We start from the raw sequence: 14,457 nt of genomic DNA, 5'->3' as shown, positions 1-14,457 counted from the left end.
CACTGAAATGCAGTTCGTATTCTATTTCCTTTCTTTGCCTCCTGATATCATTATATGTTACTGCAAATTAGTACGTTGAATACATTCCAAGACTTACAGTAGTTTAGCTAATGTCGCATAATATTTTCCATTGCAAATGTGATTTAAAGAACACGTTGATGTTCCTAAAATGACGCAGAGCTGGGAAAAGGATCAATTTAAATTATTTTGTTTCCTCATTATGCACTTAAGTAAAAGTTTCTTTATTTTATTTGCCAGAATCACTTTCAGTGCAAAAGGCTTGCCCTGTGCTATAAAAGTAACAAAGATGATACAATTTAACAGTTTATCAGAAATTATTATATGTTAATGAATTAATACAAACACTTCTCAGTGATTCATTGGACTTATAAATGCACTTTACAACCTCAACGTTTTCTTGGCCTTTTCGTTCTGACTCAAGGTTACTCAGACTACCTAGGGGTTGTTGATGTTGTTAACTCTGAGTTCTGTTAATATTCTAGGCATAACTTAGATACCTTGGTCAGTTTTAAACTAAAAATATATCCAGTTTGGAAAAGCGCTGGTGACGACCCTTTATCAGTGAATGCAGTGATGTGCTTAGTACACAGGGAGAGCTGAGTGTCTGTCACTGTATGGCCTTGTGGGCTTCACATGTAGCTAACATGGCACAAACGGACCGGTGTGTACGAGTCACTCGGGGGCCGCAGCGGCCCCCTGGCCACGCACTCCGTGTGTGGAAGACACACCGGGCGACACTCAGCTTCCTTACCCCGGTTCCGGGCCGCGGGCCTGAGCTCACGAGCGGCCGTCTGGTGGCAGGTGCCAGCGTGTGTAGGTTACACACAAGCTGTTGGAAGGGAGAGCCGGCTCAGGGCGCGTGGCGACGTCCGTAGGCGCGCCGGCACCGCCTGCTGTCCCTCGCGGCTCGGCCTGACCTTTGGCCTTGCGTGTCCCGGCTGAGCTGCACGTGAGCCTTGCCCACACAGGAGTCCCACTGGGACACCCACTTAGGGTGTGTGAACGCAGCCTCTCTGTGTCGGGCAGCGTGAGACAGGGACAGGGCGACCCGGTGTCTCCACAAAAGGATGAACAAAGACGGGTCACCATGCAGGTGGCGTAAATGCTGAGAGGGGAGCGTATGTAACAGGGACAGCAGGCCCCCCTTGCACAGAGGGAGGCCTTTCACCGCGTGGTGCAGGCCCTCCCCAGGATCCAGCGTGGCCAGGTGGCCCGAGGGACAGGGGAGTTGGGGACTCCGCATACGGTCGCCCAGCCTCGCCGTCCGTCACGGCGGCTGTGTCCTTGCTGTCACTGCCGGGAAAAGTTAGACGCAGATTGCAGTGGGGGGGGGGGGACGCTCAGGGCCTGAGGGCCTTCACCCTCCCAGCACTTCACTAGGAAGCTCAGCGCTAATTGCGGCGGACCGTGTGGGCCGGTGTCTTCAGTGACGCAGCCGTCCTGCCTCGGCCTCTGTTCTGGGACCGGCTGGCAGGCGTCCTGTTGGCTTTTAGGCAGAGTGACCGTGAGACCGGTGCTCAGTACTGCACGTGCATTTCATCTCTCTTGATGGGATTCAGACGCTGTTAACATAACCCTAAACTAGAAACCTGCCTTTTTAACCATGTCACTGATTTAAAAAAATTTTTTTAGTTGTGCATTTTGCCTAAGTCAGTAGAAAAAAGTTAAATGCTAACTTTGTGAACTTGACTGGAAGGATGAATCTGTATGATACCAGGCACTGAACCGAGTGTCTCAGGTTTTGTTATTTTCACCGGATCCTTTATTTGGTGTCCTGCAGATTCACGTGGCTTTCCTAGCGATGTACGAACTTTTAACAGCTTACTGGCCCCGCGTTTGAATGTTACTTTACCAGGTTTCCTAAAGACATGTCTTTCCCTCTTGCCCCGCAGCGATGTGCATTTTGTAAGCACCTTGGAGCCACTATCAAATGCTGTGAAGAGAAGTGTACCCAGAGGTACCACTACCCGTGTGCCGTGGGGGCCGGCACCTTCCAGGACGTCAGCCACTTCTTCCTCCTCTGCCCAGAGCACATCGACCAGGCTCCCGAACGATGTGAGTGTACGCGGGCGCTCCTGCCCGTTCCCGGGGCGCGCACTTACGACGACCGGGGCCACAGTGCCCGAGCGGTGGTGCGCCCCGTATCAGAACGTCGACGACAGATCGCCTCGCGATGCGCTGGGGGATCTTTGCCGGAGGTCCTGGGGGCACATCTTAGCAACATTGTCATTGACGTTAAATCCAAAACGTTACTTCCTCAGAAATTCAAATGCAGCGTCCATGGCTTCCCTTATTTCAAACAACGTTACGTTATTTTAGTACGTCCTACAAAGTAGGTCATTATAGGAGCGAGACAGGATTCAGTGTCTGTCCCACTCAAAAGCCGCCGGCCTGAGAGTTGGCGATGACGGGCCCAGGTCAGTGGTTCCCAGCCTGGGGGCCGCAGGGGCGCTGACCAGGCGCAGCACCCAGAGTCACGGCCATGGCCCCAGCCCTTTCCCTCTGGCTGTCGGTAATGACGTGACAGCAGCCAGCGCAGTGGCCGTCCGCTGTGAATGAATCACAATTACACCGATTTCTTCCTTTTCTTTTTTTTGTCCGATTGGCAACAAACCCGATTTTTGGCGTGCCCTGGACATGCGCGGTGGCGTGTGCGCTGCGAGAGGATGCGGGCGCACAGTGCTGACGCGCTGTCACCCCGGGACACGCGTCACTGGCAGGGTCCCCAGAGGCGGGCCAGGCTCCTAGGGGGCGTGGCGGTCCCGCAGGAGGGCTGTCCGTGCGCTGCTGGGCCCCTCGCGGGGCGCTTTCCTTTCTCTGCTGAGCAGTAGTTCCCCGTTCAGTGAACCTGTCTCCGTGTCTGAGGCTGACGTTACGCAGAAAGTCACATCTCTTTCCTGTCTTGGCCATTAAACAGAGCTCTTGTCTCTTTCTTGCTATGGATTTCCAATGAGCGTGTATGCCTTGGGGTCTTTCTCCCTAGGAGATTGAATTTCTAGTCTCATTGGGAAATCTCTGATGCTTTATTCGGTCTTTTTAACCTAATTGTTACCTTCTGCCTGTTTCTTAGCATTGTCAGCAAAGGCTTTCTCCCTCTTTTTCATCTGCGAAACAGAACTATAGCTACCTCAGGCTTAAACTGAAGTAATGTCAGGTACAGTTAGATTTAGTAATCACTTTTTTATTTGTGTTTAGTACCATAATTTCATCTTCAGTTAAAATTATTTTGTGTCTACATGTATCATCATCTTGCCCTCAATCACCACATAAGTTACAGGGAAGGCAAACTGAACGTCAAATTCTGTTTCAGCTAATAACGGATTTAAAGCTTTTAAAGTGTTTTGGATCACACAGCATTAAACCTGGGAGAAACAGAACACACGCGCACAGCCGCCCTTACGGCTGTTGCGGGGGTCACCGCCTGACGGGCACGCACGGCAGCGCCAGTCGTGAGGGCTGGTCACGCTCCGGGTGGCCCGTTACCCCGGCCGACGGGGTAGCCGGCTGTGCGTGTGCTTAGGAATCTTACTCGGCCTCTTGTACGTCGTGAAGCTCTGGAGCCACATAAACAAGGTGCCGGCTTTTCTGTGGCTACATTTCCAGTGTTGGATGTTTTATTCCATAACGGCAGTCCTGCTCTGAGCTGCGTGCAGCTGGCTTTTCATGGTACAGTCCTCACTTACATGTTAAAGACCGTAAATCGTTCTGTGAAGTCGGGACATGTAAGAACTGAGGTGTGTTGATCTGCTGTCACTGATCCTGCATCAGTGAAAGGCACACGCAGGCAACGTAAAACGGAAAGATAGTCTGCGGTTCTTGGTCCCGTGCCCTGTTCCCAAACAGGCTGACAGAGACCCCTACACATACAGGGGCAGTAGGATGGAATAAAACTAAAAGTGAGCAAGGAAGTATGGCCACCGGAAAATGAGGACAGGCTAAGTGTGAAGGCAGTGGTGAGGAAGACCCTAAATAAACACACACTGTTTACCCCTAAGCCGCAGGCTTGCTCCAGAGCGTTCCAGAGACCCAACACAGAGAGGTGCCTGCTTCGTAGTAAGAGAAGAAGAGTTCTCTGGATACCGAAACGGCACCCACGCTCTGTGCTGCTGTGAAAACTGTCCTACAGGAGCTGCCTGGCAGTGGAAGGGACAGACCCACGGGGCAGTTCCTTACCGCAGCGCTCAGCATGAGCCGCGGGCACAGACTCGGAGCCCCCCTGGGTCAGCTCCCCGCCGGGGGCTCCTGAGCAGCGCGGTGCCAGCACTCAGCTGTGCGCCCGCCCGTGTCAGTGCAAGGACGTAGGAGGCCCTGGAGCCGGGACGCACCGCAGCGGCAGGCAGGACTGCAGGGTTCCTCAAGGCTTCCTGACGGCCCGGGGCGTGTGCCGGAGCACTGGGCATGTCACTTATGTCCTCACTGACCGTCACCTAGCATTGTACCTCATCTGCATTCATCGCTTTACAAAAAGGTGGCTGTTTTAGCTCTTAGCGAGGCCCAAGCTGTAGGTGTCCATTGAATATAATACTTCATGCTTCTAGCTAAGCACAGCAGTGCGTTGGGGTGACGGCCAGCGGAGCCGGGAGGAAGGCTGGCATCTGTTTATGACAGTCGGCAGGGCTCACTGAAGCACGGACCTCATTAGGAAGGAATCCCAACGAAGAGCGTGTCCGTGGGCCAGGCCAGGGCTTGGAGGAGCGAACAGTCTCAGGTGCTCTGGGTCACAGGTAAATAAGTGCTGGCCGAGCGCCAGCATCGCTGTCCCGATGACGCAGGTCCGCAGCAGCCCTGCCTGGAAAAGTCACACCGCAGGGACGTGGCCAGACTTGCTGTCTGACTCATGCTTCGCCTCTCGGGCAGAGCTAGCCATCAGGGCGCCAGCCCTGCAGGATCAGAGACGGGAACATTCCAGGCCGCTTGGGCCGCACCGCCCAGGCCTGAGGGAGGACCTCGTGCCTGACCCCGAGTGACCGCCGGGTGGGCGCGCACAGGAAGGCCTGGCCCGTGTCTTTGCAGGGTTTCCGCAGGGGACTGCGCTGCACCCCTCGCCCCCCGGCACCCCGCCCTGCCCCAAGTGCTCACTGCCACCACTCAGCCTCTGCTCCTCTGTCTTCCTCGGGCTTCCAGCTTCGGACTAGGCTCCCGGGTGTCTCTGTGGCTCTCGACGCCCAGTCCTGCTGCTCCTCTGTCCCCTGAATCCTGTCACCGCTCCCTTTCATCCTCGCCCCCCGCCTGTGCGTGGGCCAGCCTCCCGGGCAGCATCCGTGGTTTACATTCTTGGTGGAGGTCCCTGTGCTAGGCCGTCACCCAGCATGGGGTTCTGCCGGTCACGGCCGCGTAGGCGGTCGGCCCTGCCGTGGGGGCAGACGTTGCGGAGCTGTGCCCACGGAGTCCTTCAGAAAGGACACGGGCTGGCGTCGCCTTGGCCTTTCTTGCCCTTGGTGACACCGGCGCCCTTGTCCCTGGTGCTTCTAGGCTTTGGGGGGTAGCAGTGTCCCCGTCCAGTGTGACCGAGTGTAAGGGTCCGTGATATGCTCCCCTCTGATTTCAGCTCAGGATTTCTGTCTCCTGCTTCATCTCCGCTCCTGTCGCAGCTGTCCCGTAGTGAGTGCCCTCGGCTACAGCATCTCCTCCCACTTCTCTAGCTCTGTTCTAGCTGCCCCGCGTCATGGAGCCTCTCCGTCCCCATCTGCGCCAGCACTTGCTGCCTTTGCGCGCACTCAGGGGGCCCCACCCGCTCTGCCCTCCGGCTGGCAGGCCGCAGGCGAGGGGTCAGGAGCATGCCCTTCAGAGCCGGACGGACCTGGGTTTCACTCCTGGGCTCTCAGGTCGCCTTCAGCCCTCAGGTAGTCCCCCACTCCATCCCTGTCGCCTTTCCCGCTGCCTCAAGGAACCCTGCACATGGTGGGTTATTGCTTCAAACTTCCTGTCTGTGGCAGGCAGGCCCGTGGGCGTGACCCTCAGTCTACCCTGTGCTGTGGTCTTCCTGCGCACGACATTCCCAGGGCTCTGCTGGCCTTTCTGTGCCTGCCTTCCCCTGCTGGGGCGCGGTTGGCGCCAGTCCCGTCCCCTCCCGAAGTGCGCGTCCCTGTTCCTGATGTTCATGTCGTGTAGTGACTGTTCTGGGACCCAGCGTGTCCTGTGGATGATTCCCTGTGCTTAATTTATGGCCAGTGGCCCGTAGAGTGTGACAGCAGTGTCATTAAGGAACGGCTGGAAGCTGTCCCAGAATGAAGACGTCGTCCCTGCCACTGCTGTCTCGGTGCAGGTGGCATAGCTCTGTAGGGCAGGGGTGCGTCGTGGCAGCAACACGTGGATCGCAGGCGTGACGCCACGTTCCCCAGGGGCCATGTTGACCAGTGCGTGCAGAATAGCGGCGTTTCAGCGTGTCATCACTGAAAACGTCTGAGACACGCGACGTCCTTTTCCCTCGCGAGTCTTTGGAACCTGGGGTGTGTTTTACATGCGCAGCACGTCTCAGTGTGACTGGTCCCGCCTCCTTGCTTCGTGGCCGCAAGCGGCTGGCAGCCTCCATGGCTGTTCGAAGTGTCAGGGCAGCAAACTCTAGAAAGTTCCACAGGAGCATTTTAGACAGTACTGCTGGCAAATTACAGTGGAAAGTACCTGATATTCAGAGTCCAGTACTCGCCCCAGTTTCTCTATGCGCTAAGGGTAGGCAAATTAAAAGAGTAGTTTTTAAATCCATGGCTTGAATGAGTAAATATTGGCACCCTCTTGTAATATTAAGAAATACAAGTCACTTTATTATGCCATTTCTATCAAAAACAAACTAATTTATGACATTCCCATTTATAAGTTAATACCTCTCAATCAAAGAGCCAGTTAAAAGTGATTTTAGAAGCCAGCCATTCATTTAAAATATTTAATAAGGCTGTACCTATGCTCGGCAGCTGGGGAGTCAGAGCTGAAAAGGAAAAGGTTCCTACCCTTTGAGGAAGCACAGGGGACCCCAGAAACCCAGAATGTATTTATAAAAAATTGTGTATTTATTCTTACATGGTTAAACGCCGGTCACCTTCAGAGGACTCCCCATGTCATGCGGTGCACCTGTTGAGAGGCTGTTTTTCTCCGCTGCTCAAAACCGTTTTTGAATTTGTGGATTTTGATGCCTTTTAGTGCTTCTGCCATTTTTTGTTTCACCTCTGCCACGCAGGCAAAATGTTTCCCTTTGAGGACTTTTTCATCCAAGTAAACAAGAAAAAAAAGTCACTTGGGGCAAGATCAGGGGCGCAGATAGGGAGGGTGGAGCCTGGGGGTCACGCTGTTTTTGACCTAAAACTGCCGCACACTCAGCGCCAGGTGGGCTGGTGAGTCACCCGTCGTGAAACGGGCGAACACACCGGGAGGATTTCTTTTTTTTAATTCCCTGAAGCCAAACGCAGCCTCTCACAGCGGTGCCCGGACACAGACGGGCTCCTAGACAGCCAGCTGAGGAGCCTGTGCTACAGGGGCCCCTCCAGAAGATAACTCCAGGGGTTGTGGCCCCCACCCCATATAACAGTTTCTTCTAAGCGTGAGACGAAAGGAGTAGTCAGCCATTAACTAGGTGTTTCGGGGTGCTGGTGTTTCCTGTTCGGGACCGTGTTCGGGCCACGTCCTGGAATGGACCTGGGGCCCAGCATGGGGCCACATTCCCAGCCGAGAGGACAGGACGGGCGCAGGCTGCTCGGCCTGAGCGGGAGACTGAGGGTCATTTGGTGTTTCCTTTCTCTGTGTTTTATTTTTGCCTCATGCTAGAAAGTGTTTATTTTTTCCTTTTAGGTGGAAAGGGAATTATCAGTGAGGTTTTAATTGAAGCAGGCCTAACAGTTACACAGTTTTGAACCCCTGCTGTGGTCACGCAGCAGATGAGGTAGGGAGGGAGTCGGGCCACCTGCGGGGGTTCCTTCCAGAAGGCACGGCAGTGACCCACGCAGGGAGCACGAGGACGGGCAGCAGGAGCAGCAGTGGCGGGTGCGGAGAGCTGACCCCTCAAGAGGTGTCGTCCGGTGCGTCCATGGGGTCAGGGGGCGTGAAAGAGCCACCCGTGACGCTAACGCTGCTGTTGGAGAGCAGGGAGGTTTAGGGAGGCTGAGTCTTTCTGGGGTATGTGGCGGTTGGGGTCCAGGAAGACTTGAAGGTAATGGGTTGAGGTTTAGGAAGAAGAAGTTGGGGCTGGTAATACGGGTTGGGACGGTGTGACCACAAAGAGGGGCCCCCAGGGATTAGAAAAGAAAGGCCTGATGCTGCTCTAAGAGACCCCATCCTGAGAGGGAGCACCGAGGCCCACCCAGGAGGCCGGGACGGGGGTCTGGGGGGCTTAGGGAGAGATCTGGAGAGAGGCCACCCTAGAAGCCTGGAGAAGGGCGAGCCTCCTGTGGGCATGAGCAGAACGTAAAGGCCGCCTCGGGCAACTGAGGCAAGGTCTCCAACGGGACTTGGGACTTGGCGTTCCCAGGAGCTCCCAGGTGGCCGCATTCCGTCTCTGCAGAGCAATTAGGGTGTGGAGCCGCCAAGGCTCAGCTCGAGGCCAGGCACCTCGGAGGGCCTTTGTGAAAACTGCCCCCAGGCTACAAGTGGATGGTTATCATTTTAAAAGGACTGAAGCAAAGACAGAAAGTCTGCACAGCAGAGGCTTCTATGGCCCACCAAACCGGTTTGCGGACTCCTGGTAGAGGAACTGCTCCCAGATGCTTGACCAGGAAAGAAGGTTAAAGGGCTCATAGCCAGAGAGGACTGGCCAGACCTTCAGAATACAAAAGGAAATATATGTGTACCGGTGCAAACAGTCCTGGGGTAACCTGCTGATCAAACCAGTTAGCTGAGGCCCTAAGCGAGGGCAGATACAGGCGCGATTATACGTATTAATAAATCAGTGTGGCTTCAGAAAACATTATTTTCCTTATTCTGTAATATGCATGAGCTTAACTGTGTACTTGGCACGGTGGTTTATTCTTACAGTTATCTTTTGTTTTAATGGTAGAAAGACTTAAAATGTGCCATTTCTTTTGATCACATTTAGGGGATAGATGATGTTTATAATTATGTAAAATGTAATGCTTTTTTACAACTGGCAATTAATAGAAATGAATATTGAAATACTATATGAAGTTTTTGGGTATTAATATGTTGTTTCCATCTGTAATGTTCTCCCACATACGATATTTTCCAGTATGAAAAACCTTATTTTATTTAAATAAAAATTAGTCTGTTTATGCTTAAGAAGCATCTTAATCTAATTGATATTAACATTTCTTAATTTTGTCTCATACCCAATGTTGTTAATTTCAAAACCTGTAACAGCCAAATAAACGGTTTCTTTTCACCTGCCAGCATCTCTCGGTCGCCGCTTCCCTCTTTGCTTCTTCTCTGCAGTGCACAGCAGGCGCGCGCGGGGCGCCCAGCTTACGGCTGGTGTCGGGGTGTGAAATCACGGGAGCATCGCCATGGTCTCAAGTGCACACAGGCCCAGACAGTCGCAGAACTGGGCGCTCGAGCTTACCGTGGTTAACCTTGGGTGAACTGTATGCCATTGCTTTTAGCGCGCGCGCACCCTGATTGGGTCGCACTTCGATGTGGACGCCTTCAGGTGTCGGCTTTATCGCGCGCGCTCCCTTCACGTTGCTTTTAAACCGTGAAGTCAGAAGCCTATGAAATTCTCACATGACACTCTCGTTGTTTTGCCGTTAACTGTAGCGAAGGAAGATGCCAACTGCGCGGTGTGCGACAGCCCGGGAGACCTCCTGGACCAGTTCTTTTGCACCACGTGCGGGCAGCACTATCACGGGACGTGCCTGGACATAGCGGTCACCCCGCTAAAGCGTGCGGGTTGGCAGTGTCCCGAGTGCAAGGTCTGCCAGAACTGCAAGTAAGTTCTCGTTTCAACTCACGGGGGTGTGTCGAGGGCGCGCGGCCCTGCCCGCAGGCGGAGCTCAGGCTGCGGCCGCGTTCACTCGGGTCGGCCTTCTCAGGTCGGAATGTCAGAACGAAATGCTGCGAGGTCTTAACATTTCTATGACTTGGAAACAAAGTCTCCACAAAAATAAGTTTGTCAACAATTTTTAAATGAATGGTGTTACTTTAAAATGAATATTAGAAAAATAAAGCAGCTTCCTTTGGGGGAGGTGGGGGCGTGGGGTTAGCAGGAAGATCAGGCTAACCACCAGAGTCGTTCTTAAGGGGCCCGTTTCCCACCCAGGAAGGACACTGTCTACTCAGATGAGTGTTTTAGGGAAAAATCCTAGTCCCTTTGCAGCTGAAACAGTGTCCTGTGGCATTTAAACGTTTGTAACGGGGTGATCTTCTCCTAATTGTTCTGCTCCACCCTTTGGTCACTTCTCCAGTCTTTTCTGTGACTCCTTTTTTTCTCATGCTACTAATTAACATGATCATTTGGGGATGTCACCTGCTTCTACAGCACTCTTCAAATTATTTACGAGCCGAGGGCTTCTGTAACCAGGGGGAATTATGCCCACCACTTCCGTAATCAGTCCGTTCTCTTCTTAGTTGAACACGCTAACAGTAAGCATCAGTGTCTCAGAATTACATGAAATTCGTAGGACCGTGTGCTGTTACATTTTGGTAAAAGTACAGAAGTAGCATGAAACGTTGCTCTGGCACCTTCTGTCTGTGCCGAGGCCCCTGGGAGGGGGCAGGGGAGCTTGAAGACTGTGCTTTTCCTGCCCCATCTTCCCATGTCACTGAAGGGGTCCCGCACGCAGTTTATGTGCAGCACGTTTAGGCCGAAGAAGAGTGGGGGCTGGCTAACCCAGCTTCCTTCTGGTTTCTGTGTTTCCCCGCGTTCTATGCAGTGTTTCCCCTCTCAGCTCTTCTCCTTGCATTGCCCAGTTTTTCTTTCCTCTCCTCTTAAGTTCTTAGTACCTGGGAGCGATTAATAGCCAAGAATCAAAGCAGAGATTTTTTTTTTTTAAGTACAGTTCTTAATAATTATGTTATTATTCTTATACCTATTTATTTAGCACAGAAATATTGTAAGCTCTTCAACCAGAATTATATTGACTTCTCACAGTAACCCTTGGTAAAGAGAGGTCAAGTCTTGCGTTATTCAGGAGTCCTGCAGCCGGAAAGCCAGCAGCCGGGCACAGAGGTGGTGCCAATGCCAGATTTGATCCTCCTCTTACGGCAACTGTCCTCCCGCTCACCGTGCCACATCAGCTCCTTCCCGAGAAAGGCTGGTGGGAGAGGCTTAAACGGGAAGGGTCAGGGTTAGTCATTCCTGCCGTGACCCCTCCCTTCCAGGAACCCCAAGTGCTAAAGCAGGGCCACCTCAGGTTCAGGGCGCTCTGGACAACGTCACGGCCTCCAGGGGGTCGCCTTTATCACTCCCTGCCCGGGGACGAAACCAGCACGGAGGTGTTGCTGAGCTGGGCAGGCCCCAGGATGGATTCTGTAGATGATGACTTATGCTGCCTACGGAAGCGGAGAGATCAGGCATCATTAATGCTATCTTATTTTTTAGACAATCGGGAGAAGATAGCAAGATGCTAGTGTGTGACACGTGTGACAAAGGGTATCACACTTTTTGTCTTCAACCAGTTATGAAATCAGTACCAACCAATGGCTGGAAATGCAAAGTAAGTTGTTTATGTTTTTAAGAAAAATATCAGCATCTGTATTTTTTTTTCAATATATAGAACAGACCTACCCGATAGCTATGCAAATTTATGCATTGCCATCCACATAATCGATATACAATAAACTGTACATATTTAAAGTCTATAATTTGATACATGTATACCCTCATGAAACCATCGTCACCTTCAAAGTAACGAACATACATTCATCTCCCCTGTAAGTTCCCTGGTGCCCCTGCGAGTCCCTCCACCTGGCCACTGGTCAGCACCCCATGTCCTCCAGGCAGTCTGCTTTCTCGCACCAAAGATTGGTTTGCGTTTTCCAGGATTTTGTATAACTGACATTAAATAGTACGTATATGCTTTTTTTCCCCTTTGTTTTGGCTTTTAAACTCAATATAATTACTTTGAGATTCACTCCTATGGTTGAGGAGTGGGGATACCACAGTTCGTTTATTGGATCACGTGTTGGCTGTTATAAAAATGCTGCCGAATCTGTTAACTAACATGTATGCTATTTCATGACTTAGGAATGGCTTTTGAATGATTTATTGTTAATCTTCCCAGAAATCTCTGAAATAGGTAGTATACCCATATGAGGACAATGAAACAGATGTGTTTTAAAAATCCATTAAGTTAAAATTCAAAGATAAAATATATTACATTTTGATAGATAAGCTTCTAGGTAGTTTTATAGTTTTTTTTTTAAATATGTTCATATAGGTATGTATGTATGTAACATTTGTATTAAATATTTGGAATCATACTATATACGCGGTATGTGTATGGTCCTCCCCCATGGTAGCAATAGCGATGATTAACTCAATTAGATGCTTATTATTTAGATGCTGTTTAAAGTTTCTGTTAGGTTTGGAGAGTTAGACAAGGTAGAGACATTTTTCCACTTCTTTTTCATTGCCTAAGATATCAGCACTCCAGAGCACATGTTGTTACTGGTCACACATGCCACAGTCGCATCGTTCCCAGTTCCATGACCAGTCTCCTGCAGTCATTTCGGTTCTTTCTGGATATCCTCTAAGTCAGTGATTTCCTGTGCTTCCACCTAGTTCTGTGTTTGCGTCTCTGTGGCCCTGAGGCGTTCCATGCCCGCCCACCTCCAGGTTTTCCGAGGTTCTGTCTCCTCATCTCTAAACAAGGCTGGCTGACAACTCTGCCTATGGAGAGAGCTAGTTATAGTGCAGTTAAACGAATTCTAGAATGATTTGTCTGTGGAGGCACAAAATATTTAAATTCTTAAAGTAGAAGGTAAGAATAACTCATGTACCATGTCAGTTCTCAGCCGACTGAATGAAACTGTTCTTTGCTTTGAAATCTACGTAGGGTCACTAGTAAATTCTAGATGAAGAGCTGGGGAGGGCCTCACGGCCAAGTAAGAGGTCTAAGTTGAGGAACTAAAACTCGGGGTTCCTGTCCTGTAACAGAAGCGCTATCCCGTACTTGACCCTGGCCCCCCGGCTGTCAGACTGTAGTTACTGAGGAGCACGGCTTTGCTCTCACATAATCAAGGCTGTTGCTGGATCTCATTTTCATTTTGTGCTAGGATGTAGATCAAAAGACCCAGAAGATTCTAGAACTGTGAGTCGTCTGCACTCCGCCCACGCTGACAGGACAGACAAGAAGCCAGGCATCAGCTTCTTTAAGCTACAGTAATCACGCTGACTTTAGAAATAAAACTAAATAGAACTTAGAGTAAATTATTAATTTAATCTTAAAGTAGTTTTGCCTGGAAACGAAAGGGCCAGGTCCGGGTGGAGTCAAGATGTTTTCGCGGGCCCAGGTCGGCGCGAGCGCTTTTTCCAGGGCTCTAGGAGCGCGGATACAGAGCGCCTTTGCGCAGGTGTTCGTGTGAAAGTGGGACTGGGAGCGCCGGGACCCCGTTTCCTCCTTCGGGGCCCGGCCCTCCGGGGGCCGTGAGCGTCCCCGGGCGGCTCTGGAAAGCGTTGGGGCGCAGCTGCAGCCTCTCCGAACAGGGGGCTACCGGCCGGCCGGCCCGTGCGCTGCAGCCGCGAGACGTGGCCGGGGGTCGGGCCCTTCTCCCCGCCGCGCCTTCTCCCGCCGCCTGTGCCCGCGCCGGGGCTGACAGCGGCCTCGGACGCCGTCGGCGCGTCCCTGGGAAAAGCGCAGTTCTCTCGAGGCGGCCGTGCGCCCCTGTCGCCCGGCACGGAAACGTGCTCCGGGGTGCTGGCGGGGCGGCGGCGCGGTCCCGGAGGCTCTTCCCTGAGCGGGCACGGGCGCGGGGACCCGAGGGAGGGGGCGGGCGGGCCATCTGGCCTCGGAGCCGGGGGCAGGGGGCGTGGAGCGAGCAGAGCCCCGGCGCCCCGCCCCTGCTCCAGGTGAGGGCGGGTCGGCCCTGACCTGGGTGTCGCCGCCCGGTTCTCTGGCCGCGGGCGTCCCGAAGGTGGGGACTGGAGGGGAGGGGTCTTCTCGGAGTCCGGCCCCCAGGTGTGGCCGCCCCGGGGGAGCGCACGAAGCGCGGAGCTGCGGCCGCCCCCCAGCAGTCCGGACCTGGGTCTTCGCGGGACGGGTGGCACAGTCGGCGCGCTCCCTTCTCCCCGGCCGGGCGCTCGGGCCGCGCGACACCCGCTGCCGGACGGGCGCGCGGGCTCCCGCTCCGTCGGGGCTCCGGGCCCGGCTCGCCGCCGCGCTGTCCTCGGACGGGAAGTTGAATCGTGTTCGTTTTCTTCGCTCTTCTGAGGAAAAGGGTATTTTAAGACTATAAATTTACCTTTGATTATAGTTTTGGCTGTCCCCTAATTTGTTATATTTTTAACTTGTACTTACATACATTGGACCTATTAACTATATATTTTTTAGGTTGTGCTTA

General features: G+C 52.7%; 1 protein-coding gene across 1 annotated transcript in view; it reads left to right on the top strand.

The window, feature by feature from the left end:
* KMT2C (lysine methyltransferase 2C) overlaps positions 1-14,457 on the top strand; it is a 204,449-nt gene that overhangs the window by 100,068 nt on the left and 89,924 nt on the right. Inside the window, exons 7-9 of the mRNA XM_090287721.1 lie at positions 1,914-2,076; positions 9,715-9,886; positions 11,498-11,612. Coding sequence (XP_090143847.1) covers positions 1,914-2,076; positions 9,715-9,886; positions 11,498-11,612 — 450 coding nt within the window. The remainder of the gene's footprint in view (positions 1-1,913; positions 2,077-9,714; positions 9,887-11,497; positions 11,613-14,457) is intronic.

Source organism: Furipterus horrens, unplaced genomic scaffold (assembly GCF_987537825.1).
Source record: "Furipterus horrens unplaced genomic scaffold, mFurHor1.1.pri manual_scaffold_9, whole genome shotgun sequence".
Classification (NCBI taxonomy): domain Eukaryota; kingdom Metazoa; phylum Chordata; class Mammalia; order Chiroptera; family Furipteridae; genus Furipterus; species Furipterus horrens.
Note: the sequence above shows the minus strand (reverse complement) of the source record. Positions and strands in the feature narration are given on the sequence as shown.